Source organism: Polypterus senegalus, chromosome 4 (assembly GCF_016835505.1).
Source record: "Polypterus senegalus isolate Bchr_013 chromosome 4, ASM1683550v1, whole genome shotgun sequence".
Taxonomy (NCBI): Eukaryota; Metazoa; Chordata; class Cladistia; order Polypteriformes; family Polypteridae; genus Polypterus; species Polypterus senegalus.
The window spans coordinates 210,625,386-210,651,428 of NC_053157.1; the positions used below are offsets into that span (position 1 = coordinate 210,625,386).

The 26,043-nt window shown below is 37.5% G+C and overlaps 1 protein-coding gene and 1 long non-coding RNA gene across 2 annotated transcripts in view; one reads left to right on the top strand and one right to left on the bottom strand.

Moving 5' to 3' along the window:
- LOC120527942 (cytochrome P450 26B1) overlaps positions 1-4,565 on the bottom strand; it is a 61,423-nt gene extending 56,858 nt beyond the window's left edge. The window contains exon 1 of the mRNA XM_039751925.1: positions 3,581-4,565. Coding sequence (XP_039607859.1) covers positions 3,581-3,784 — 204 coding nt within the window. The 5' untranslated portion in view covers positions 3,785-4,565. The remainder of the gene's footprint in view (positions 1-3,580) is intronic.
- Positions 4,566-4,644: 79 nt separating this feature from the next.
- The window catches only part of LOC120527943, a 61,353-nt gene continuing 39,954 nt past the window's right edge, over positions 4,645-26,043 (top strand). Inside the window, exons 1-2 of the long non-coding RNA XR_005633441.1 lie at positions 4,645-6,743; positions 15,664-15,694. This is a non-coding gene — a long non-coding RNA (uncharacterized LOC120527943). The remainder of the gene's footprint in view (positions 6,744-15,663; positions 15,695-26,043) is intronic.

The following is a 26,043-nucleotide window of genomic DNA, read 5'->3' on the forward strand; positions in this document are numbered from 1 at the left end:
AGATCTGGAAGTTGTCCACAGTGCTAAATTAAGCACAACGCCTACCAGCCACACAGCAGGAGCCTTTGACTGAGATTTGAGGCTAAGAAAAATGTTATAGTGCGGTGTCACATAAATTCCAAGTGATAGATTGTCTAATAACTAAAGAACTAATAGACCCATCAGGTGAAGAAGATCAAAATCTAAACATTTTCTGAATTTCTAAATACTTCTTCAACATATTCACACACGGGCATGATGATATCAGGAGGATGGTGGGTGGCGGGGTAGCTTCTGTGACAGAGAGACCAAATGGTAATATGACCCAAGCAGCACAGTGGCTGCTGCAGCATTAAATAGCGCAAATAGTTTTTAAGGTGTTAAGTTCAACTAGGATAAAGGACTGCTTGAAGATCTCAGTGTTTTATCACAGATGTATGTTTTTTCATGGTTTTCAATTGTGTTAAGTTCAAAAACAAAAAAGTGCCTTGCAAAGGAATCCATTAAAAAAGCATATTTGAAGTAAAAGTTATAGGCTTTTCCTCCATTCAAAGTGGGGTCCCACCCAGCAAGGGATACTCGCCCAACAACCAGAACACCAAACGTCAAATGCACATTTCTGAACTAGTCTGCTTTGTTTTAAGTAGAAAACCCTCAGCTGAACATGCCTGCCATGTGCACACCAGATACAAAACAGAGGTCACTGGGAGTGCGTCACAGAACCAGAAGGCATAGGTTCCCAGCCAGTGGAAAAGAAGCAACACCCTTGCATTGCAAAACACTGCATTAATGGAAGCTCAAGCGGCACAGCCCTCTGACCTTCATCGAAAAACTGGCAATGAGCGTGACAGTTTGGTCAGAAAGTCCAGAGCGGAAATCACATTTGGAATTGTGGAGTCGCCTTTGATACTCTTCATTGTGTGAATGCAAGCTGTCTGAATTCTGTCATCCATTCAACTTTGCTGCCCAAAATATTTTAGCATTTTGTGAAATTGGGAGTGATCAAAATATTGGAGAAGGGTGATTTATGTTATCTGTATTTTGCTCCAGACCATTTCAGCTGCTGGACATTTTGCGCATTATAAATATATACAACCTGCGGTTTATTAGACACCCACTGGTATCATTTATAGATAATACTAATTAATTTTATTTATCATTTGGTTTTTTTCAAGTTCACAGAGGATCAATTTGCAGTGCATTTTCAGATGAACCTCATGCACTTTCTAGCACCTTCTTACAGCTCTTAATCTGCTAAGTTAGAGAGGGAAACTTGTCCGATATATGAACTCATTTCCATTTCCCTTCAGAACATAAGCACCTAGAATGATCTTCAAAGTAAATCCAGTACATTTCTACATCTGCCTTTCTTGCAGCTCTAACCTGAAAAAATGGTGTAACAAAATAATGAAAAAGAACTTGTTCTGTGTATGCGTTCTCTGCTACAAGAGCTCAGGCTTAGAATGCGATTTAGCACCTTGGACAAGAATTTGCCATGTTTGAAACCTACAGGACAAACTTCATAGTAACATTTAGATAAAGGTTTACAGTGCTCATGCTCAAAAATGATTAAATGATGATATTTTTTTTCCATTCATAACGTCACATTGTGTCACTCACTCCATTAACGGGTCTTGAAAGTCTTGCACATCTTTCTGTTCTTGTGCTGTGTGTGATTAACACAACGAATAGGGAGCCGAACAAGGCAAGCAAAAGGACTGACAGCGCATTTAACAAGGACTATGAATCATGTTTCCATGCACGTCAAAATCCCGAAATACAAATACAACTTCCGAATGATATACTGTATATATATATATATATATATATATATATATATATATATATATATATATATATATATATATATATATATATTACATGTGCCCGCATATCGATAGCGCACGCTACAAGACTAAACCCGGGCTGTACGGAACGCCTAGCCGGTTGGACGACACACTCATCCGCTCACTTCGAAACAGTTTGCTTTGGTTGATCTATTCCTCTAGCCGACTAATCGCACCTCTTTGGACTGTAAGGGGATACCACGCCCCCCTCCGTGACCCAGGTGAATTCGTTGAGGAGTTTTTTTGTCGGGGATAGAAAAGGGTAGAAACCCTGGGCAAAGGAGGGATCAGGATCCAGAAACTGGTCTTTCAGAAACACGATTTTGCGAATGTCAAAGGCCAGTTGTTCAGCACAATAATAATGTGCCTGATAAGCTAACTTTGTAGCAGGTCGACGTTATATTATATTTATATTATATTTAAAATACTGCTGTAAATTATGAACATTAATACACTCCTGTGAAGTTTCGGGGGTTATTTGCCTGAATTTACTCACGTTTTTAAACATATCGATGTGTCTTCTAATTTTAAAACTAATGCATTGGAAAGTATTTCATATTTTTTAAAAACGGATTCGAGGCAATTCCATCAGAAGATTGTTCCTAGCGTGCTCCTTCGTTCTTATACACAATTTGAAAAGAATTGATCGTGCAGTAAAGCATGATTGCCTTTTGTAGCAAAAAAAAGCCTAGCTATTGAGTGACCTCCCGATGCTCAAGTATGCCTCCAGACGTTTTCGTCTGCGTGAAGGCTCTATGTTTTGAGAGTAGTGCGCAGCTTGCAGTGCCGCCGGATCTCCTCAAAGAGCTCCAGTTCACTGAGCGGTGCAGCTCTCGCTTCATTCACGTTGGAGAGCGCGGAGCGTCCCTGGCAGAGAAAAGCGCGGAGAGCTAACGATTCGAGAAAACAGCACAATCGACGCACTGGACACACAGGGACGAGCGGCCAGAGCTGAACAAACCGGGAAGCAACAGCGCACTGAACCTAATTGTCAAGGATTTGAGAGCGGAATACGAACACCACACACGCGGGAGCTCTGCGATCAAAGTGGGAAAGAAAAGGCAAATAATTAGCTCGGGAAAGAATAAGAATACCAATGCGAATGCGCTTTTAGTCGAGAAGGCAAGCGTGAAAGTGAGAATAATGATCAGTGAGTACATTTTGTATGTGGGGCGGTGAGACAGGTGCGCGGGAGCTGTCCGATCAGACCGACGTCGGGGACGAGCTGGGCAGGCAAGCGGAACAACAGTAAACGCTACGGGCAGACGGGCCAACGGGAAACATTTAACGTAACAGAATCAAATAGAGCTCTTCGTAGTGGCAGGGGCTCAGTGGGAGATTCCGTTGGACAGAAGGGCAGCTTTAGATATAATGAGAAAACGGACGGTCAGTAGTTTAGGGACAATCCGAGGAAAGCAGTCTTCTAAAATGTTGATGCCAGTTGGTTGCAGCAAGCACCCTAATTTGTACTCACTCATGCACCCCGAGTACGAAGTGTGGATATCTGCCTGCCTGGACAGCGAAGGTTCGAGAAGTTTCACTAACATCAAGCGAGTCGAGGAGTCCGAGCAATTATGCATTGTACAGAATAACAATCAGGAGAATATAATGTGTTGGGCGCTAAGGCAACCTGTTTTCGGATTGAATAGAACTTCCGAAGTAGACAGCACGTGAAGAGGAGAACATGCAAGTCATGCACATCAAGTATGGGGTTGAGCGATCGGAGAAGGATTATACACGGGATGGTGGCTTACCTGGAAAAACCAGTGACATGTCTCGCCAATGATGGGGAATCCCATTGATCCCTTAGGAATTGGCAGCTTGCAGTTTTTGTCCCGGGTGGCTGTCCATCGGAGTTGCCACAACTGCTGTGACACGGCAAGGAGTAGAGCCATGGAGACAATGCAGGCAGCGATGGTAGCCAGGGCAGAAACCAGGTCAAAACTCTCAAAGATCATGATGACGGTGATGAAGAAATCCCTTTTGTAAATCTTCTTGTTAAAATGGGAAAAAAATGCACCTCTAAATATTTGTTTAGGAAAAAAGTAAGTAAATATAAACCAATATACTAATCACTCATCTTGAATTCTGCATCCTTCATATTAAAAATCAAAATATATAGGCCAGTTTGGACTATTTAAAAGTTCTCTTTATATTGGAGAAAATACATTTGTATGTGTATTTGTAAAAGAGATCTAATTTAAATCCGAAATTCTTTTTACGTAGACTTAAAATACAATAAGAACTGTCTTTGATGGTAAATCACTAGTGAGTGCATCTTCTGTAGTTTATTTAGGAATTCGGTTTAAATAAACATGCAAGTATTTCATATATCTGAGAAATCTAATGTGTACCCTCTTTTAGTTAAGCATATATTAAGTAAGATTGATTTTGGTGTATAATATCTGAATTTATTAAATTAAACTACTTGTCATTTAAAAAGTTTAGGAAAGTTTATATATGAAATCTATATCAATTCTGAAATTCTTCCTCGGGAATTTAAAAATCAAATAAAAAATCTTCTCCCAAGATGCATTAAAAAAGTAAAGTAAACAGAAAAAACTATCGTTTGATCGATTGCATATGCATATAGTACAGTAGTAAAGATTTAGCGTAAATGCCTTGTTGCTTGCCCTGAGTTGTGCAGTGCCAGTGTTTGAATTTTTGCGAATGCAGAAAGTTAAACCGTTCTTCTCTCTCTCTCTCTCTCACTCTCTCACTCACTCACTCACCCTCTCTCTCTCTCTCCTCTCTCTCTCTCTCTTTTTCACACACAGTCTCTCAATGTGAGGCAGACTCCACTGTGTGTTTATATAGCAGAGGCTGCGCGGTAGGCAAGCGGCCAGGCTCCGGGGCAGTTCTCCCCCCACTCCAGGAGCTGGGAGGCGGGGTGAAAAGTCTGAACGGGCCGGGCGCTGGAGCGTGCGAGAACTGGATTCTGGCCCAAATCGAGAGAGAGAGAGAGAGGGGAGACTAACGGGGGGAGTGGGGCAAGTGGTGTTGGGAGGGATGTGTGGCAGGTGATGAAGAATAGAGAGGAAAAGTTGGCAATAGGTGAACATTAGATAAGTGAAAGTAGGAAATGCCATGTGAGCCAAATAAATAGTGTCGAAAAGACATGTAGAAGGTGGTGGAGAACAGGGGAGCGAAATAAGGATGAAGAAGAAAATTAAAGAGAAGGGAAAATACAAAGCATAGGATACTATGTAGATCTCCCATGGCTTATCAGAAAAAGAAACTTTACAGAGAAATACGCGTAAACTAGAGAACAGTAATGATAAAGGTCTCCCGAAAGAGCACACAGCAGTTCTAGAGTCCCCCTCCTCGGCGCGGAAAGGGACGCGACATTCATCACGTAGGGGTTTGCGAAGCCTGTGCACCTTAACAGGTAACCGCATCTGAGGAAATCCTCAGGAGCGCGCGCAGGAGCGAAATGCGTCACCGTCGGGATGCGCGACAAGAGGCGGACTCGCACGCATTTATACGATTTCTACACGTGGCGAAAATAATGGCCAAAACAGCTGTTATCTTTACAAGTTAAGACGTGTAATGCAGGGTGCTGATCTTTTATTTAAAGAGACAACAGGGTTTATTATTATTATTATTATTATTATTATTATTATTATTATTATTATTATTATTATTGCCAAGTGGAGATTGTGTATGAACGGCGGCTCGAACTAGTCTTTGACTCTCCACCTCTGAGGTTTTTAAAAAAGCTCAGGACATACTTTCCTTTTTACCCCCGAAAAGACGCCCGTGTTGATTTTTAGAAGGGAGGCAGGTGCACATCTATACCGCCATGCTTCAAATGGTATCTTTCAGAGTCATCACTTTCAAAATCCACTTAACGAAGTGAATTATCTTTGAATATTCACTAATCATTTTATCGTTAGGATGTCATAAAATGATCAGTGTCAAGTGTATTTTTTCTCTTTATTTACAGTACCTGTTTCTGGAAATTAAATTAAGGAGATTTGCGGAGAACATTAATTACCAGTACTCACGTAACGGTTACCTTTCTTTTTCTCCAGTAATTTACCAACTACTATTGTTAATATCAATGCTGTTATTCAGACAGCGCACAACTGAGATAGTTTTAAAATGTTCAAAGTGACAGTTTTACTATACATATAGGTGTAACCTTTCTTTTGCTCTTATGATTTACTAACTTCTGCTGTTAATGTTAATGATATTATTAAAACCGCGCAAACTGTAACGGTTTTAAAATGTTCAAAGTGACACCATTACCTTCAAAGAAAATAAGAAAGCAACAAATATACATTCTGTTAGCAGCTTAAATCACCAGTTTACAAGATTAAAGCAGGTTACAACGACAAAGACAACACTATCATCATCATAATAATAAAAATGTATAATTGGCTGGCGCCGTTAACTAAGGCAACGCACAACTTAAGATCAAGATACAGCACAATTGTTCCACACACTGTACATTTTTTGCAGCTGCCATACGAGCTTGCCTTAGCCACTACATCACACTGTCTGCCCCTTATGATATTGATTATGGACACCCTGAAAACCAGCTGCAGTCCGAATAAATGGAAGACATGGATGCTCTCTCTCTCTCTCTCTCTCTCTCTCTCTCTGTCATATACACACACACTCTCGCGCGCGCGCTCTTTAAAGGTTTATCTTTGTTTTTTTTCTCACTGCCCTACATTGCCGCCTTGCGGATGTATTACAGTACTGTGTACTACCATCAAACGATTATCGAGAACGAAAAATGTACGTCGTACACTGAAAATTCTACTAGATTCAGTGCAGGGGTTTTGTATGTCTCCGTGCTGGACTTTCCTTGGCTGGTCATTCTAATGATATTGCATGTACCCAAGTAACGCCTTTCTACCAAGTTAAACTTCACATTTTTAGGATCCTTAGACGCTGTCGTCAAATACTGTAAGTAAGACAGAGCCAAGTGTTTTCTAAACTGTCTAGAAGCTCTCCTTTTATTTCTTGTTTTCGCATTTTTTATCATTTACTTAAGTACAAAGCTGTAATCACGTTAAAAGTTAACATTCACTGCTTCGTAATAACGAAACTCTCTCGTCTGCTGCACCCCGGGCTTCTTATATTAAAAAGAAAGAAAACAGCGACGATGATCTGCGCATTACATGGCTCAGCAAAGTGCACCTGCCTCTTCAACGCCGATCAGAGGACCACCAGAGAGCACACGCTGGTCCGCGTTCTCCGTTTTCGATCGTCAGCATTGGCTGTGCCCAGAACTGATTATTCGTTTAGTAACGAACTGCCGTTGTGTTTTTGAATTTTATTTGTAAGCCGGTGGTACTTTTACCGATTGATTTTTTGTTTTGCAAAATGTGCCATCGGTTTCTTTAGGATTTATTTATCATGTTCAGTTATGTCTTTTGGGTATTTCATTTGCACCCCTTACATGTTGCCGACAGGGCTTATTATATTATGCATCTTAAATTATGGGTGTGTTTATGGGGCATGTTCACTTAATCAGATGTGTGCGTATGTGCGGAAATATCCATACAAACGCGCGCGCACACACACACACTATCTGTACAGTATATACAGTACTTATGGATGTAGCTTGACAACGTTAGACTGCGCCTTAATTGTAAGAATGGCTTATTCTACATATGTAGGACTATGGAAAGTGTGTACGTTTAATAGCATTGGTTAACATTCTGCCCGTTTCGGAAATATTTATCCCTTTTTAAAATATATTTTTTCACTTCCCTTTTACTGAATCTTTTATTAGTTTAATCTATTTGTTTGGCAGAGAACCTGTTTAGCTATTTTTATATAGTTACATTTTTTAAACTTTATATCTAGTATTTAACTGTTTTTAGAATCTTTACTATTGTGTTTTTCTTTTTATATATATATATATATATATATATATATATATATATATATATATATATATATATATATATATATATATATATATATATATATATATATATCAGTTATGTATAAATATAGATATATAATGTGTGGTGTGTTCATTAAAATTATTTTGTTTAATTATTGCTATTTATTTAGAGAAATATTTGTTACGTATTTGTTTGATTTGAATGTTTCCTTTATTATATTTGTTTCTTCTACTAAGTTAAGTCATTTTGTAGCCGTGGAAATTGTTTCCTTGAATACGTTTGTTTTTTATTTTCATTTTTAATTTTTTTAAGCAAGTGTTTGTATTGCTTTGTTTCTTGCAGTTGTATTTTTCTTTTGGTGATTATTGAAAGATGTGCTTATTTTTAACAGTCTCAGATGTTTGTTTGAAGGAATTGTTTTAATTCCTTTTATTTTTTTTAAACCTTGCTATTTATCTGAGTTAGAGCGTTTAAAAGGCTTTACTCGCCGTTTTATTCATCAGTCTCTGAATTGCTCTTGAATGTTTTTCATTTTCAAATTTCTTTATTTTTTCATTTTAACATGACTAGGTGTTTATGTTTGTTTTGGAAATATTTGCGATTTTCCTGCCTTTTAAAGGCATTTATGTATGTATTTACAATGTATATTTATTTATTGTTTGTTTTTTGTTTACTTATTCGTTTATAATTAGTTCTATATATTTAAAATGTATTGTACTTGCTCAGTGTATTTCCCATTTGCATTTCTCACTGATTTGTGATTGTTTCTTAATTTTTATAATTTCTTTAATTGTTTTATTAAATGTAGACCTGTATATTTGCTTTTTTATTTATGTTTTTATTCACTTGTACTAATTCAAAATTTAAATTATAGTATTTTTCATTACTTGTTTGGGGTTGTGTATGTTCTTTTTTTTAAATTTGTTTATCTGTAAATCTGATTTTAAAAATAAATATGAAATGAGTCTCTTTATTCAGTTGCATTCTGTTTTTGCTGGATTCTCATTTTGTTTACTTCTTTTTAGTTTGTATGTGTGTGTGTTTTGTGTTTGTGTTCATTGTTAATTCTGTCAACTTGGCTATTTGCATTTCACCAATTCAAATATTTCTTTTATTCATTTTGTTGTATTAACATACCACTTCAGACTGCTCTATCATTTAAACGTTTTGACTCTTCTCTCTCTTGTGTATTTGCTCATTTCTCTGATGGGGCTTTGTCTCATTTTCTCACTGCAGGACAAGCTAACCGTTCGCATTTGCAAAAAAAGGGCAGCATCCATTCAGCCTCTTTTCTGTATGATTGTGGCATAAATACTCCTCACTTTTTTATTATTTATAACTGTATTTGCTCACACAACAGTTTACACAAAGTTATTTTTCACATCCATCATAGTGAAAATTACCCCTTGTATCATTTTTGCTGAGCAGAAAAAAAGAGAATCATTTAAGAAGGTGTAATGAGATAAGTCACTTTCTGAATTTACTGGGAAAACAAAGGCGCACCAGAATATACTACACTTTCACATAAGGACTGCGAACCCCCAAATGCTTGAGGAAACAATGAGAGTTGCCTCTAGACATGTGTGAAGCTAACTGTTGTATAAAAACACACAAACACAAATAGAAAAGAAAGCCATGCAGGGTTGAAGGAGGCACTTGGCATGCCAGCATCGTGCCCCTTAGCATTTATGTTCAAGTAGGAGGTGGGAACCTCCATTTATTTATCCTCATCACTGGTGAGCAGCTCAGCCCACACAAGCTCTACGCCCAGTGGAGTGTCCTGGAAATGCTGTCTTCATGCCATGGATGGCCTCTCCTCAATCATTTTTCTTTTTTAGTGATTTTGTAGATAGTTTTCGTGTTCATATCTGCTTTGGCAATTCTCCATTCTTTCCTCATCTTGTTTTCCTCTTTGTTTTGTCCTTCTTTGTGAGTACAATATGTGCTTTGCTTTCCACTTTTGTGAGGGTAATAACACAAAAGCCACATCAAAGTAAATGCTGCTTTCTCGTCACAGTTTATATAGGATTGCTGCAGAATTTATTGTCAGATTTGCATAATCTGTAAAATACTGACGATATAAAAACAGAACCGCTTGGTGGTGAACTGGAATACAGCAAAATTGCCAGTCTTAAAATAACACTTTAAAGGTGTATGTAGGACCACACATTCCATATCTGTACACTTTAAAAGTTAGTTTGAGTAACAATGAGGATTTTGCTGTGCGCCTCACAGATGTAGAAGCCTGGTTCTTAATCCCACATCTCTTTGTTACCGCAGTGGAGTTTGCACTTTCTCCCCATGTCCGTGTTCTTTTTAGTCCCCACGTTGCCAGTGATAGGGGTGTTGCGTTTGTTGTGAAGGACTCTGATAAAATCGGTGCTGCTGACATAACTTCTGGCCCACTGTGACCAAGAAGTGGATTTTAAGCTATATGTAATAGACATTTTAAATACCGGACACATATCCCCTTTTACTACTGTATGAAAAATATATAATAGTTTGTACAATATCAGTGCAATCAGATATCCTGTCATAAGCTCAAACACTAGCATTGGGTAACTGACATGGTTGCCCACTGCGGTCTTGAAATGGCTAAGGAGGCTTGACAAAATTATTATTGTGATTTTTTACCCAGGGTGACTTTTTTGGTATACGTTAGAGTGTTAGACAAAGAACACTTAACATAAATTTGGGTTTATCAAATTACTACTGTGTGTGTCCTTGAAGTAGCTGATTAAAAGAGTATAGATGCAACTTCAATGGAGAACATGGTCACCTGCTTTATAGGAAATCAATTTCTAAGTTGCATTCAATAAACAAACCACGAAAACCAGACCACAAAGACAGAAAAGAACTAGAAAAAATATGAGATGTAGAAGGGAACATTAGAATTCCTTAGACACTGGTGACTGGCCCAAAACTCAGCAGTGATGAGCTGAAAATGCGATCCAAATACTCAACTACATTAGTAAAACCAAATAAATAAAAGCCAGTACAATGCAGGACTTCCATGTCCTATATAGAGGTGACACACCTCCCTATGTATATTATCATTTCAGTTATTGTCTTCCATCTTTTCCTTTTCTGGTTTACATTGTTCCTGTAATTTAACACATTAAAATCAAATTCTTACACGGTACTCTGTGACCGTTGCATTATGCTAATGACAAACTGGCCATTATTGCACAAGAACACAGACACTCGATGCACCAACCTCCTGCCATTTGCTGAAGGCCCTGTCACACTATCCGACGTTTCCAGCGATTTTCATTCACAGACTTAATTTACATAATCATAATGAGTCCTGAACAGTTGCGACATTCTTAGAGGACCATCATTCATTTAGTTTGACATTCTCTGTGACTCACTCTTTAAGACCCCTGTCCTAAGGTGCAGGCGTTGGGTTGTGCGTGTACTGAAAACCAACAGTTGCTCACCTGGAAGTACAATGCATACAATGTGACTTCCAGGAGAAGAAGAAAGCAGATATTGAGGACAACTTAAACAAAACAAGGCACATCCGCCTGATGTCTCGTGTTTTCATTCCACAACAGAATGGAAAAAAGGGAAAATGGGCAGAGACTGTGGCTGAACTCTCCATACCTGGAAAACATTAATACAGTCTTCAAACCTGACAGGCGGCACGTCAATTTTCAGTCTCAATGCAGAAAGCTTGCAATAGCAAGGACATGTGAAACTGGGCTGAGAAGTTGTAAGCCATTTGTGGAACTTGTCTTTCCTTATGATTCCTACACTCTTGAAATTAAAGGTGCCAGAGTGGTTTTTCAGAGCAATGCCATAGGGGAACCATTTTTTGGTTCACAAAAGACATGTCCACATGAAGGTTCGAGAATGAACCATTTATTTATTTAGATCAACAAACTTCATGCAGTAAATAAACATAAATAGATGGTAACAGATTTGTGAAATACTTTGATTTTAAAAGGACCTTTTCTGCATACAATACCACAGACTAAGTCCAAGTTTTCTTAATCTGGTTAGTATCCTCCAGGAGCCAACCATACATTAAAGATTTCATTTTTTAAATTTTTTTCTACATAATAGGTAGTTTATAAAGCAGAAAGAACCACCTTTGTTTGCCAAGAATCCTTCCCGGAATTAAATGGTGCTTTGTCAAGTAATGGGTCTATGAAGAACCACACAACCCTGTAAAGAACCATAAAGTGCCATTAGTCAGTCTGTCAGTCATTATCCAACCCGCTATATCCTAACTACAAGGTCACAGGGGTCTGCAGGAGCCAATCCCAGCTAACACAGGGTGCAAGGCAGGAACAAATTCCCAGGCAGGGCGCCATCCCACCGCAGGACACACATTCACACACACACGCACACCAAGCACACACTAGGGACAATTTAGGATCGCCAATGCACCTAATCTGCATGTCTCTGGACTGTGGGAGGAAACCGGAGCACCCGGAGCACCCCACACAGACACGGGGAGAACATGCAAACTTCACGCAGGGAGAACCCAGGAAAGGCAATTACAGATCTGTTATTTTTTAAGAGTGTAGACATGAAATCTGACTTCCTCAAGGTGACAAAATCCAGCAACTGCAGATGTTAGATCTGACAGGCCCTCCTACTAGAAACTGAGTAGTGTGTCACTGTTTTTAATGAAACCTGGCTACTCTCTTGACAGAGCTAATCAGAGACTTTAGGACATGTCTCATCTTTACTATTTTAACTGCAATTTTGTGTAAGGCACTACTTCCTTTCAGAAGTTTATTTCTTGAATTCTGACTGGCCAAAATTGCACTGTAAATTTTGGTTCTTTCAATAAAACAAACCTACATTTGTCATGTACATTTGTACTCAAACCTCACTCAACACATGATTACTATAGTTTGATTTTAAGTGTGCATTTATTTCAGACCATAGTCACATTCAGCTTCAAACTGCTAATGCCTCAGGCGTTATTTATTTGTGAAGATATGAACAACACCCTCACAAAAATAAGTCCAAAAAGACTGCAGCCATTTACATCACACGTCAATGTTAAGGCCCTCATGCTCTAGTTTTGTTTTTGTGTAACAATATGTTTGTAAGTTGTATTTTACCAGGCATGACATTTTCTTTATATTTTTACATTACAGCATGTCTTTTGGTGCATTAGCCTCCGGAGCTGATCTTTTCTTTATGCCATCATGTGACGGTGTGTGTTCCCGTATGGTTTCCCATAGAACACTTATGATGGTTGTAAATGTAGGTGTGTCACCCTTTGGCAGTACTTGATTTTAAAATGAAAAACCCTACAAGAACAGGCAGAGAAAAGTAATTTTAGGCAGGTGATTCAGTACTTCACTTGTCATGAATGGGAAGATGAATAAAAGACTGCAAACTGTGGTAATAATCGTAGACCACCTGACATGGATAATTGTTTAATTAACGAGATTTTATTAGCAAAATGGCTAATTAAGCAAGGAATTAATCATCTGAAAATAGTTAACAAATTTACGCCAGCAACCCAGAAATTACTAAGGATTTACACTTCTCAATTAAAACTAATTTCTAAATTAATAAGGGGAGGATAAATAAGAATACCTTGAGGAAAAGAAAAATAAACTGAATTGCTGCTTCAGTAAGTTTTTAAAGAAGCAAAATCATTTTCAGTAACAAGTACAAGATGCATTATGCATCTAATACCATTGTCTGATAAAATGGTCAAAATTCAAAGAATTGAATCCTAATGCAAATACACCTAAACTATTACAAAATGGTTAAAGCCCCAATGCGAAATCAAGACCTAAACTTTGCAATAAATGAATATTCTCTAGCAAAGCAAGCTGTATTAGAAACTCTGAAGTAGGCAACCACAAGTAGAGAGGCTAAGGCACTCAAAAGTCCCAGTGACAAAACTGGAGCCAGAAAGGTTTTTAGAATGGCCAGTCTAAGCTAACTGTCCTTATACAGAGGGCCCACCCCCCTGGGCTCAGGTGCAATTAGACAAAGAGGAATATAGTTAACAAAGATGAAACATTTAACAAATACAAAGAAAACATAAAAAATAATGAAATCTTAAGTAACAATAAAGGAAAATAATGTAGCAAAGTAACAACTATTAAGAGAATTGTTAAATTACAAACAACCTACAATAAATTGATTCCTTTGAGGTTGAAAATGTTTGTGTTACTTTGAAGCAATGTGTTAATTTAATTAAGTAGTCGTTTAACATTTCATAGTTTCAGCTGGATAGTTATGGACGAGGGCAGTTCAGAAGCAATCAGTTAGACAGACATTTTATAAATGAGATTTTTCAAGTTATGGTTTTATCTAAGAGGTGTTCAAGGAAAGCAGAAGTTTACAAGAGAAGTTTATGATCATTCAAAAATCCAAACTGACCTTATTTTCTACTGAATTATCAAAAATAGGTTTTATTGTGTCCTTATTAGCTGGAGCACATTTACAATGGGCAATAATAATGTTTGATGATAAGTTTATTTGTTTTCACCTCATCTTTTGCAAGCCGTTTGAGCTGTTTATGAAGGAGCCAAATAAATAGGTTGTTAAAGTACAAATCATTTAAGAAGTTAACTGCAGGTTTGGTGTTAGACTTTAAAACAATTGATGCTGATTCACAGTGGAACAAGGAAACCTGTGTGGCAGGTTTGAAAATAGCTTATATTAGTTTGTCATTGAGAGATTGGGTAGTCATAAAATCATTCAGAACATCCTATATATTTCATTTAAAAAAATTCATTTTGAGCTTTTGAAAAAAGAATAAAGGAGGGGAAATGTAAAGAAGTGAATAATAAATTCCTGTGCTCTTTTAACATGTAAAAATGTCAGTCTTCTAAGTGTGCCTTAATAGGTCGAGTTGCAGACAAATACACTTTTAATCCATTAAAAATCAAGGCTGATGTTTTGGAAATTAATGTGCTATGATCCCCTTTTTTCTTTAGAAAAAAAAAACAAAGTGAAACGTAACGTTTTGTACATAGTTAGTGCAGTTGACTATGGGAAAGTGTGTAAAAAACATTACATTCATACTCTGGATGGAATTTTGATATTCATGCGTGGTAATAAAGAGGATTAATTATCATTCTCCTGCTGGAGCTTATGACTGCATCGTTGGGAGTAAGGTAAGAGGAATAAGGAGTCCCAATCACGCACACACATTCACACAAGGCCAGTCTACTGTTGAATGTTGCACAGTTCAGTTTAGGTTTTTTCTTTTTTAGAGATCAGTTTTTTATTTCATGTAATTACTTTTTGTAAGTTTATTTGTTATTTTGCCATCCTATCAGTTAAACAGTCTTACAATGTTGAGTTTAATACTTAACATAACTACTGTATCTATCTAACATAATGAAGCGTAACCCTAACTGCTCAATTTTCCTTCTAACTGTATCACAAAGACAAAGAATTTTTACTTGACAGTATCCACCGAGGGATATTGGATTTTAGTGCCGCAGCCATATTTAACTCAGTGTTAAATGGACTGATCCCCCGATTGACCCATGAATTCGAGAAACCTGACCGGTCAAAAAGTATGGACTATCAAGGTGCTGCTGAAACCAATGATCATTTTAATTGCCGGGCCATGGCTGAGAGCCCTCTCGATCACTGTGATGAATAACATGAATTAAAAAACAAAACTGAAATCCACAGCATACAACATTTTCAATCACTAATCAACCATCTTGGCAGAAGAAAGAGGACAACCTGAGCATCTGGCAAAAATGCTGTTCATCCAAGACAGAAAATATTTTCAGATCACTTTTATATAAACAGTTTATGAAATCTAAGAAGCCTCAGCTCTGTGTCATTCTTAAATATATGAAGAGCACACACTAATAACAATAATGACTGTACAATTGGTTTACTGCCTGCCTGGATAACCTCCAACTAAAGGTAGATTTTCAGAATCCAACACAACTAAAAGAGAGTTAGCAAATATTTTATGTCTGTAGTAATGGCTGTTAATAATCACTTTTTTTTTTTTTTAGAAAAGTAATTCCCGTGACCTTACACTGACTGGTAAGAACAATTTGTTATTTTCTCCTAATCCCATACCAGTGTAAGAAGCAAGCTAATCAGTGACTGTTTAGGATTTGAAAATTCTCTGTAAGTATTTTGGTTACAAGAAAGAGAAGAGTGGAAAACAACACTCAGTACAGCTGTGAGATGTTATGAATATTTCAAAATCTTATATACACTTGCTAAATCTTAATCAGTATGTCAGTAATTTCTCAGTTGCATTTGTCTTACATTTTGCTAGAGCTTTGTGGTGTGGTTTACATTAATAATATCCTCTTGAGAGAGGATACAACAAACATGTTTATAAGATTTTTATCATGAAAGCAAAATAATAATCTCTTTGCTACATTGCAGATGTGCCATCTTCATTATAATCTCAATTTTGCTCTGGGATATAACATTTGGCTGCAGAGGAATTTTGGCCTATATCAAACCATTTTATCACAGAAAAATGTAAGAACCTTCCTCTATAAACTATTTACTTCTGTTCCAGAAATTCTGTTAAAAGCAGAATATGGATTTTCAATGGTGACGTAAATGAGGAAATTTCACCATAAATGTTACCGTACATAAGTATGCTTACTTTCCCCATTTGATTCAACATTTCACTTATCTTTCATTTATACATTTATACAAAAACTAGCTGTGCTACATGTCTAAGACTGCTTGACATCTAAGTAATCAATGTAGACATCAGTGTTAATAAATGCATTGCATATGTCTCTGCTATATGCAATTTAGTATGGGATTCATAAAAGCAGTGTTAATGTTTGCGATGGGCCATCTGTTGGAATGGCAAATGCAATGAGTTTTATTATTAAAAATGTTTGGAGATGCACCATCTTTTGGAATGACAGAAACACAGCAATCTGACAGCCACACACTTATGCTTTTATTAAGATGGATTTTGAGGTTCTTTTTGCTGATTTTCGGAAAAGATTACACAAGCATCCTTCTTTAATGAGCAATGATTCCTGTGTCCCTGCTAACCCAAGAATCCCACTTTTGCGTTCTGTTTGTTTCTGAGTCTGTAGTCATAAGTGCAGACCTTCGCCCAGTCGTAAAAGGAACATAAATCCCACAACTATGGTTTGGAGTTTTGGTGACATTTTAGATCTGTTTGCTGCTTTAGTCTAAATTGTCAGCCACACATGAAAAAATGATTACTGTCCAAGCTCTTCTACATTTTAGGACTTTGTCTTTGACTTTTTGTTTAGTGGAGTCTCAGGGCTTAAGAAATGGAGTCCATACTAATTCTGCAGGCATCAATGACTTTTTTCAAAGAACTTCAGAATATCTTTTGATCTGAGTATTGCACGCATGTGTGGTCAGAACTTTACTGTGACAATGAATGCAAAGTGTGGGACATACGTAGGAGAGGACTGACATGTATCAACCATGACAGTTTAAAGTATTCTAACATCTGCCATAATAGATCCCTTAAATGACATTAATTCATTTATTAAAGTATTAAAACGCCCATTCCAACATATCCTTTTAATTATGCAAATTCATTTATTAAAGTGTTCAAATATCCATTCCATCATTTCCCTCCAATTATGTAAATGAATCTGTGGCACTATAAATGTTTTCATACTTGGGCAGTAAATGTTGCATGATTAATTTTATAAAATAAATAAAATGGTGCTCTGTTTTAGGTAGGTTAATCTATAACAGGTGGGTCTTGGGTTATCATGTTCTTAACTTACGTCAATCTGCAGATATGAACAAGCACATAAAATTCAAAGATTTTTCTTTTTAATTGAATTTCTATTAATTTTTTTTTTGTATAAACAAAGCAAATTAGCTTCGATGCTGATGTATATGTAGCAGCCATAACTAAACACTGGGGTGCAGTGCAATATTTACTTAGTCATGATTTTTAATCAGTTTGTGCTGTCATTGGCACATATCTCACAGTTACCGGTCAGAGGTCAATTTTTGTGCCATCAGTATGTGTTTTGTGAGTTCAAGTACAGTAATACTGATTCACTAATAGGACAAAACCATAATAAAATGAGCAGGGAGCATTGGAGTTTCATAGGTGTGCCAATGCGTGATTACAATACAAATACAACCTAAGATATTAGCGATTTGTAACACACATAATAAGGCAGATGTTAAACCCCCAAACTCACCATTAGAAGAGTTGAACTTGACAAGTTTGGAAGGTGAGTGTCTGCAGCAGTCCTGGAATCAAGATCACAGTGCAGTGCTGTCCAGGAAAACTGTCAGACTCCTTACAATGTGTCATTTTCATTCACTTTATTTTTATACTGTACAATTAAGTTATGCAAAACACATGCCTTAAAAACATATTCAATAGATAGATAAATTTTTTTTTTTAATTCATGTTAGCCTCCATCCAGTTTAAGCAAATGGAGATTAAGATGTGAGATGACCCAGGTACGTAAAATTATGAAGGGAATTAGTGCAGTGGATCTCACCCATAAATTTAAAATAAATTCTTCTTTGTTTATAAAAAAAAAAAAAAAAATTGCTAGTAAAAATTAGTTGAAATTCAGTTGAAAAGAAAAAGTTTTGGATTTTATGTGCTTGTTCATATCTGCAGATTGAAGTAAGTTAAGAACATGATAACATAAAAACCCACCTGTAATAGATTAACCCACCTAATATAGAGCACCATTTTATTTATTTTATAAAATTAATGCATAAAAGCATATTCAATAGATATATAAAATGCATTTTTAAAAATTCAAGTTAGCCTCATGTTAAATTCATGTTACACTCACGTTACAGTGGATCCCACCCATAAATTTAAGATAAGTTCTTCAAAATGAACACGGAGACACACATTTTTTAAGGGTAACATGTTAGAAAGTTTTTCTTTGCACAGAACCAAAGACGCATTAAATAAATTGCCAAGTAGTGTGGTAGAGATTTTAGGGACCTTCAAATCTCGACTTGATGCTATTTTGACCAATCTAGGTGAATCCAATTGGCAAGCTTGTTGGGCTAAACGGTCTGTTTGTATCAAAATTGTTCTAATGTTTTAATGCTGGGTTTCTTAAACTCTTTTTTTTTATAATCTAATCTTACCCTTTTTAGTGTTTTTAAGACCCATTCTTTGTTGAATGCTTGGATGATCATTAGACGGTTGAGTGTCCCCCTTGGTGCATCATGAATTATTATCAAAGCAAGCGAAGTAATCAAGGGTAATTGTTGAAGCAATGTCCTGTTTTAATGAGTTTTTCATAGTTTTCTGTTAGTGGACATTATATATTGCAAGGCCTTACTAGTATAAACAAACATCTGTAGAACTCATTGGTAACCCAAAATCCAAGATGTCAATAATGCTTTGGTAATATTAACTCTCTAAAATATATAAAGATTCAGAAGAGGTGAAAGAGGTGAAAGGAAGCAAATGGCCATAGAAAGAGTATAATCAATTCAATTTATTCATACATGGCACTCTTAACACTATGAAGACCCCAGGTGACATACAGTATATATAATATTTAAAAACACCATGCAATATATACATTCTAATACTAATTTAAACATCAAAGCATATAGAAATTGCTGTTTCTTTTGCTTTTACTTGCAGGTCCTGCAAGCAGATGGAAATGCAATGTAAAAACTTCAAATGAGTAAGTGTGCCAAAGTGGGTTCCAGGAAATTTTGACCCTAAAAATACCTTTCCTGCTAAACATTTATCTTGCCTTCCCTGTAAAATTTTCAGTGCTTGGCCTAAAGAGGATGTGTACCATTTTTATCTTCTAAACTTTTAAATCATTACATTATTATTATTGCCATTATTACTGTTATTATTATTGTTATTAGTTGAGAATGTCTAAGCCATCTTACACGTGTAATAATACATTCCAGATACAGGGCAAAAGCCGTGGCCTAAGGCATGCAATTATTAAACCATAAATACATGCAGGCCCTCTCTGGCCTGCTGTTTTTTTAGCCCACAAGCACCATAATTACTAAACAATCCTTCTCACACGTTCAAATGCTCGTGCTCCCTTCCCCCCCAGCCTCCACTTCTGCTATCCCCAGTGTCTCCTAACAGGCTTTCTCACATACAACGGATGTAATTAATATAATTTCCCTGGCTCTTTACTTCTGTCTCAGTCTACAGGGGTTTATTACAGCAGACATGACGCGTAGTGTTAAACGCTTCGAGATAACGCACACGGGTCACCAGAGTTCAGAGCATAAGTGAGCCAAGGCAAGGTCCCCTACTCCAAGTTTAACCCTTTGAAATGCCACAGCTAACAGACCCTCTTCTTGAGCTCCTGTTTTGGTCAATCTCATTCCAATAGGTGCCTCCTTAAAAAAAAGAACAAATAAAATGCAACATATGAAGAAAATAGTAAGATTGAGAACAATAGGGAATAATACCATAACATTTCTAAAATATTTTAATCCAGTCAAGGGTGTCAGGTTGCCAGAGTTCATTGATACAGCAACAGTCTTGGATGGGTCCCCCAGTCCATCAAAGTGTCCTCTCACACACAACCACACTCACAAAGGATCCATTTTGAAATTGTCAATTAATCTAACCTGCATGTCTTTAGTTCATGATGTGGGGGCCACATCACCCCATGAAAACTATATGCAAGCTCAGAAATGCAAGATAATATATCTGATGTCAGATCTTATGACCTTCTTCTACAAGCCATGGTCTCTTCTGTCTGGGTAGCTCCTACAAACCTAGCTACAAAAGTGGATGAAGACCTCACCCTAATTTCTCAAAACCATTCAGTGGCATATATATATATATATGCCCGTCAACCCAAAGTGGGTCACAACCTAGTGGTTGAGAAAAACTTCTTTAAGGGATGGTGAAAGGGACAAAACAGGACAGACAGATACACAGATTATCTGAAACTGTTTGATTCATCTGTAATATAAAATGAAGCCTTTTGTGGGGAGGGTCCCTTGAATAAACAGCAAAATAATTATTTCATTATATTATTTATAGTTGTAAAATTATATATTAAACATGTTGGTCATTCATATAATATACTGCTAAACTCTTTTGTAGTACAAAGCCTGACAATAAGGTGAAAATGCCTATTTAAAATAAGACACTAAATTTGAGAATTATAAGTGGACAAGAATTATGTGACTCCTTCTCCGGTAATCATATAATGATTCAGTTCTCAAATCAGATGAACAACATGTATAAGATGAACAACAAATAAAATGAATGAGAATTATGTAATACTTTCTCGGGTAAAGAGTCACTTTATGAATCAAATGAACGATAATCATGTGACTTGTTCTCCAGTAGTGATTCAGTAATTCACTTTGCGAATTAGAAAACCATAAGAATCATGTGACTCATTCTCAGGTAATGATTCAGTTCACAAATCAGATGAATGAGAATCATATGACTTATTCACGAATAAAATGGACAAGAATTGCATGATGCCTTCATGGGTAGTGATTCAGTTCATGAATGACATGAACAAGAAATGTTTGACTCATTCTCGGGTAATGATTTAGTAATACACTTCGCAAATCAAATGAACAAGACTCATATGACTCATTCTTGGGTTATGATTCAGTTCGTGAATCAAAAGTACGAATATTGTGTGACTCATTTGAGTATCAAGTGAATGAGGATCACTAGCTGTTGGGTATTGATTAATCTCATGAATCAAATGATCAATGACAGTTCTCATTCGCTGATAATGATTTAGTTCTAACTAGAAGAAAGATAAGTGAAAAGAACAAGAATCATGAATCAGACAGGCAACACTTGCACATTCACTTTAAATATTCAAATGAAAAAAGGTGACGCTATCACACATACACTTGAGCACTTCTGTTTACCTCTGCTGACTCGATTTGTTTGAGCTTGTGGATCGATTCCCATTATTCAATGAAAAGAGTCATTCAAAAAGAATGATATATTCATGATAATATTTTTTTTCCAATTTCCATGATATGCTCAATACAATTTATTATCTAGAAAAATCTTTTTTGTGTATATTAAAATGGTCTTATTATTTGCACCATTAGCCTGCTTCTGGGTTTCTTGGGTAGGCCCTTTGACCCCACAGAGTTTAGGCATAACTATGCAACTGCTCAGTTCCACTTTGGGGCCTGAGGTATAAAGACTTTTCAACCGAATATTGTTGGAATTTTGGCTGTGTGAACTTGACATTACCATGAATATGTTACTGAAGTACAATATGATTTAACATTTTGCCTTTTGAACAAAAACTGGAAATTAAACATTTGGAACCACATTGTCCTGATGAAAAAAATTCTACATACTTCGACTGAAATTGTAAATGTGTGGAGTGTTGAATATTATGAATTAGCCTTGCATGAATTTTCATTTGCTTTTCTGCTTTTAGTGTGAAGCATTTGATGTTTCTTTGAAATATATTTTAATACTGTCCTTTAGTGGTTGAACTGTGTAACAAAATAATATGTTCATTGATCTTCATTATGCGCGGGCATTATTCTGCCAACATTTTATCACTAATGCTGGTAGCCACTCCAGTCTTCCATAACTTCTACCCTGCGGCTCCAATGATTTTTTTCTCTGCCTCATCCACTGCTTGTACATTCACACTGCCAGCAGAGCATCACTCCGTCCACTTGGGGTCAGAGGCCGCCCTCTTCGCACTCACTTTCCTTGACTCTGTGAAGTTGCTTCCCGAGACTCAATGCTGCAGTCCAATGGACTGAAGATGAGGTGCTGATCTCACTAGTATTGTTCTCATATCTCTCTCTTATGGTTGGTCTCTCTCTCTCATACACACACATCCTTTGCATGAGTCCTTTTATGGATGCCTCTATCCCTTCTGACAGTCTGCAGATGCTAAACTCTACCAGATTTTTCATGCCAAAAACGCCACTGCCCACTATAATCTCATTTTGCATTGGGCAGTCTAGTCAATTAAAAAGTTCCTGAAGTTAAAACAAAAGGTTCCTTCTTTAAACAGATGTTTTAATTACTTTCACCAAATGACTATTTGGAAATAAAGATATGTTTTAACTTTTCAAATGTTCTTTTTTGGTTATAAATGATGAGTATTTTATGTTTAAATCAAATGTGTTTTAATTGTGTGACCTTATCAATTGCCATTGGATCATTCCAGGTCAAAGGTTACCTGCCCTATTTCTGCTTGTCACCCCAGCCTCTACCACATCTCAAGTCCACTTCCTCTTTAATAAGACCACCACCATAGATTGGTAACCCAACTAGAGCTGCCCTTCTGAATGTTAGGAGTAGGACATCTTGTTTGCCCATTCCTGCTGTCAGGCGCATTGACGGGGGAGATTGACGTTTGCATCTGCACTTACCAAACGTTCCCAGGTAATAAAAAGTGACACCATAATTGGATTAAGCGCAGCGGATTCCTTAACACTCCCCTGACTGTATGGAGCAGCCAGAGCTGCACATCTGAACCTTTGCCTAATGACCCTGGTGCTGGGCGTTCATTGCGTTTACCATAAACAGATCTGCAGTGTGTTTATTTCAGTCATATTTACACTCCTTTGACCCTGAGAAGTACCCCTAGGGGAGCTCATGGTTAGAAAACATCTGTCTTAATGGAGTGTCTAGCGGGCCTTTAATGTGAATACCATAAATGAAAAAGAAATGGCCTTTTGTGGATAATGCCAACCTTCCTATGATGTGGTTCTATGTGGTGTTACAAGCATTGCAACATATGTTAGCTTGAGGGAATTTTGAGTTTTTTTGGCAGCAAACGTTTATTTGCTTCACTTTATTTCTGTAATTGAGTTAGGATAATTTAATTTTGCTCTAACAAATAACTTTGCCTGAATAAAGGGTTTCTAAAGCAAATCCTGATTTAGACTTGAAGTCGTCATCAAGCGTTCCAGTTGAGCTGTCTCTGACTAATCCTCATTGGTACAAACAAGTCGAAAGTGTGCAAGGGGCCCACGCTTAAGTCATTGGCATGAACTCTGCCAGTCTTCTTTTGCTTTTCAATACTGCGGCTTTGTAATACTAATAAAAACTACAGGACGTCAACTTGAATTGCTTTACAAGATGTTTTGTCATTACAACAATGCGTCCTAGTGGTTAAGGCTGTGGAGTGGGATGCCAAGGCTACAAGTTCAATCTCGATCACCTACTCACTGTGCTACTCTCAATCCGCCTGAAGTCCAGGTATGGGCATTTTGGGGACAACTGTTCTAACTACTTATAATGGGCAGATTGTTTTGAATAATAATACAAGATAAATCAATGAAAGAACAGGGCTGTGTATGACACAGCAGTCTATAATGGTATCACTTCAAAGTGCCAAGGGCAGCATGGTAGCATAATAATCCCTATCACTGTCTTACAGTTCCAGGAGACCTTCCAGGTGCAGGATGTACTGGCTATACTGGCCCCGCATGACTATTTGCATGAGTGTGCCCCACGGTGAACTGACACACACACCAAGGTTTGTTACAGCTTTGCACCAGATAAGCTTCATGATCCTCAACTCCATTAATAGGGTCCAACAACAGAAGGAGACGTCGTTTCTAGACCATGGATACAAGGAGCACTTAGGAAATCAGTGGAGGGAGATGTTTGCACACAAAATTGCCACCTCACCCCAAGCTTTCTGGTAGAAATGTGTGTTAAGTGGTAAACTTTCAAAAGGCAGGAAATAGATCAAGGCGCCACATTTCATTGTCCTTATCCCACGTCCTGACGTCTCTGACATCCTTAATGGTATATAGTGCCTTTCTCCAATGAACGCCAGCCCATAGTAATCTAGAAATCAGTAGAAGGAAATTGCCAACTTGAGGCTGTTGCACTGACCCTTTCAACCTCGCCACAAGCTTCCTGGCAGAAAGATAAATAGCAACAAACCACCAAGCCCAGAATCAGGAGGGCTATTGTGCCAAAGTTGTTGGAAGGAAAGAGAGACAAACTCTTGAAATGAACGGACATGAAAAGGACACAAAAGAAGAGGAAGAATGAAAGAAGGAGAAGAAAAAGGTTTTGTGTTAGACAAGTGTAGAATCCATCGCCAGCACTGGATTTATGAAAGCAGCTATGGCCTGATTAGTTAACTTGGGCTTGGCATCCTCTCTTCCTGTATTCCCGTAGCCATGCACTGCCATCTATAAACAAAGCAATTTTGCCTTATTGTTCATGGAATGATGATGGGAAGTTGACAGGTTTGAGTGGTAGCCTGCTGGGAAATGTGTCTGCCCTTCACCAAACGTATCCAAGATATCAGTATAAGAAAGAGGCTTACCGTGTCTAAGATCTCCATAATCTGGGTGAGGGTGAACACATATGCTGCACACTTCAGCGTCAATGAGACAAGACAGAGCTCTTTATTTTTGCAAGAAATGTCACATTTAAGGTGAAGAAACCTACATTCTAAATGTCTACATGCATGCAGTGTATTAATATTATTTATTGATAATTATGTATCTTATTTCTTACATGTAAATCACTAAATCTTTGCTGCACATTTCTCTCTGACCAGACGAATATGTTGTATAAGTAACAATAAAAACGTCAGGCTAGTCAACACATAACCTTGGTGTAAGTTATGTTTTATGCATATAAAGTGGGTGAATCTTTATCACAATCTCTACAGGGTCTAATAGATCAGACTAGTTGTGGTGTGGATTATTTACAGATTACTCTGAGGGCACATGGCGGTGCAATAATCAACTTCACACTGGTGATACCAGCTTTAGATACATTGTTGTGTAAATTTGGGGATGCCAGCAGGTCAAAGTGCCCCTCAGTGGCTCCTGCAATCACTGCATCCCTGAGTCTGCTCTCTCTGCCAGTCCTTTTCTCATTCTTAGTAGCGTCTCACTCACCCTATTTTGCTTCCACCTGAGAAGATGGACAAATCTGCACGCTTCATACATCATGTGATCATGCTCTTAGTATCCCATGATTTGATTTTTCTTGCAGAGGTGGGGTGGGATGCCCCCTGGTGGTCCCTGTATAGCTATGGCATTGGTTTTCCTATTCAGGCCTGGCTCTACCATGTAGGCAAAGCAGACGCACACCTAGGGTTTGAGCGGGTAGATAAAAATCAACCTCCGCTTTACAAATGCCAGATCTCAGTGCAACATTCACAGGGACCACAACCCCCAAACCCACTCTTCATTGTAATATATGTGTAACATGACGCTGAAAACTCCAAGGCCACCCGTCTTCCAACCTGCTTTTCAATCTGTGTAACACCATGCTTGAAACACCAAGGAGGACCCTGTCCAATACAGTCACCACTGACCCCCCACCCAACCCACTTTTCCACATGCTTCTTATATGTACAGCAATTGCCTTCAAGGCTCTGAGGTTTGGCAGCACAGGGCAGCAAGAAAAACAAAATCCAACCTGCCTCTGTCCCGTGTCACTTTAG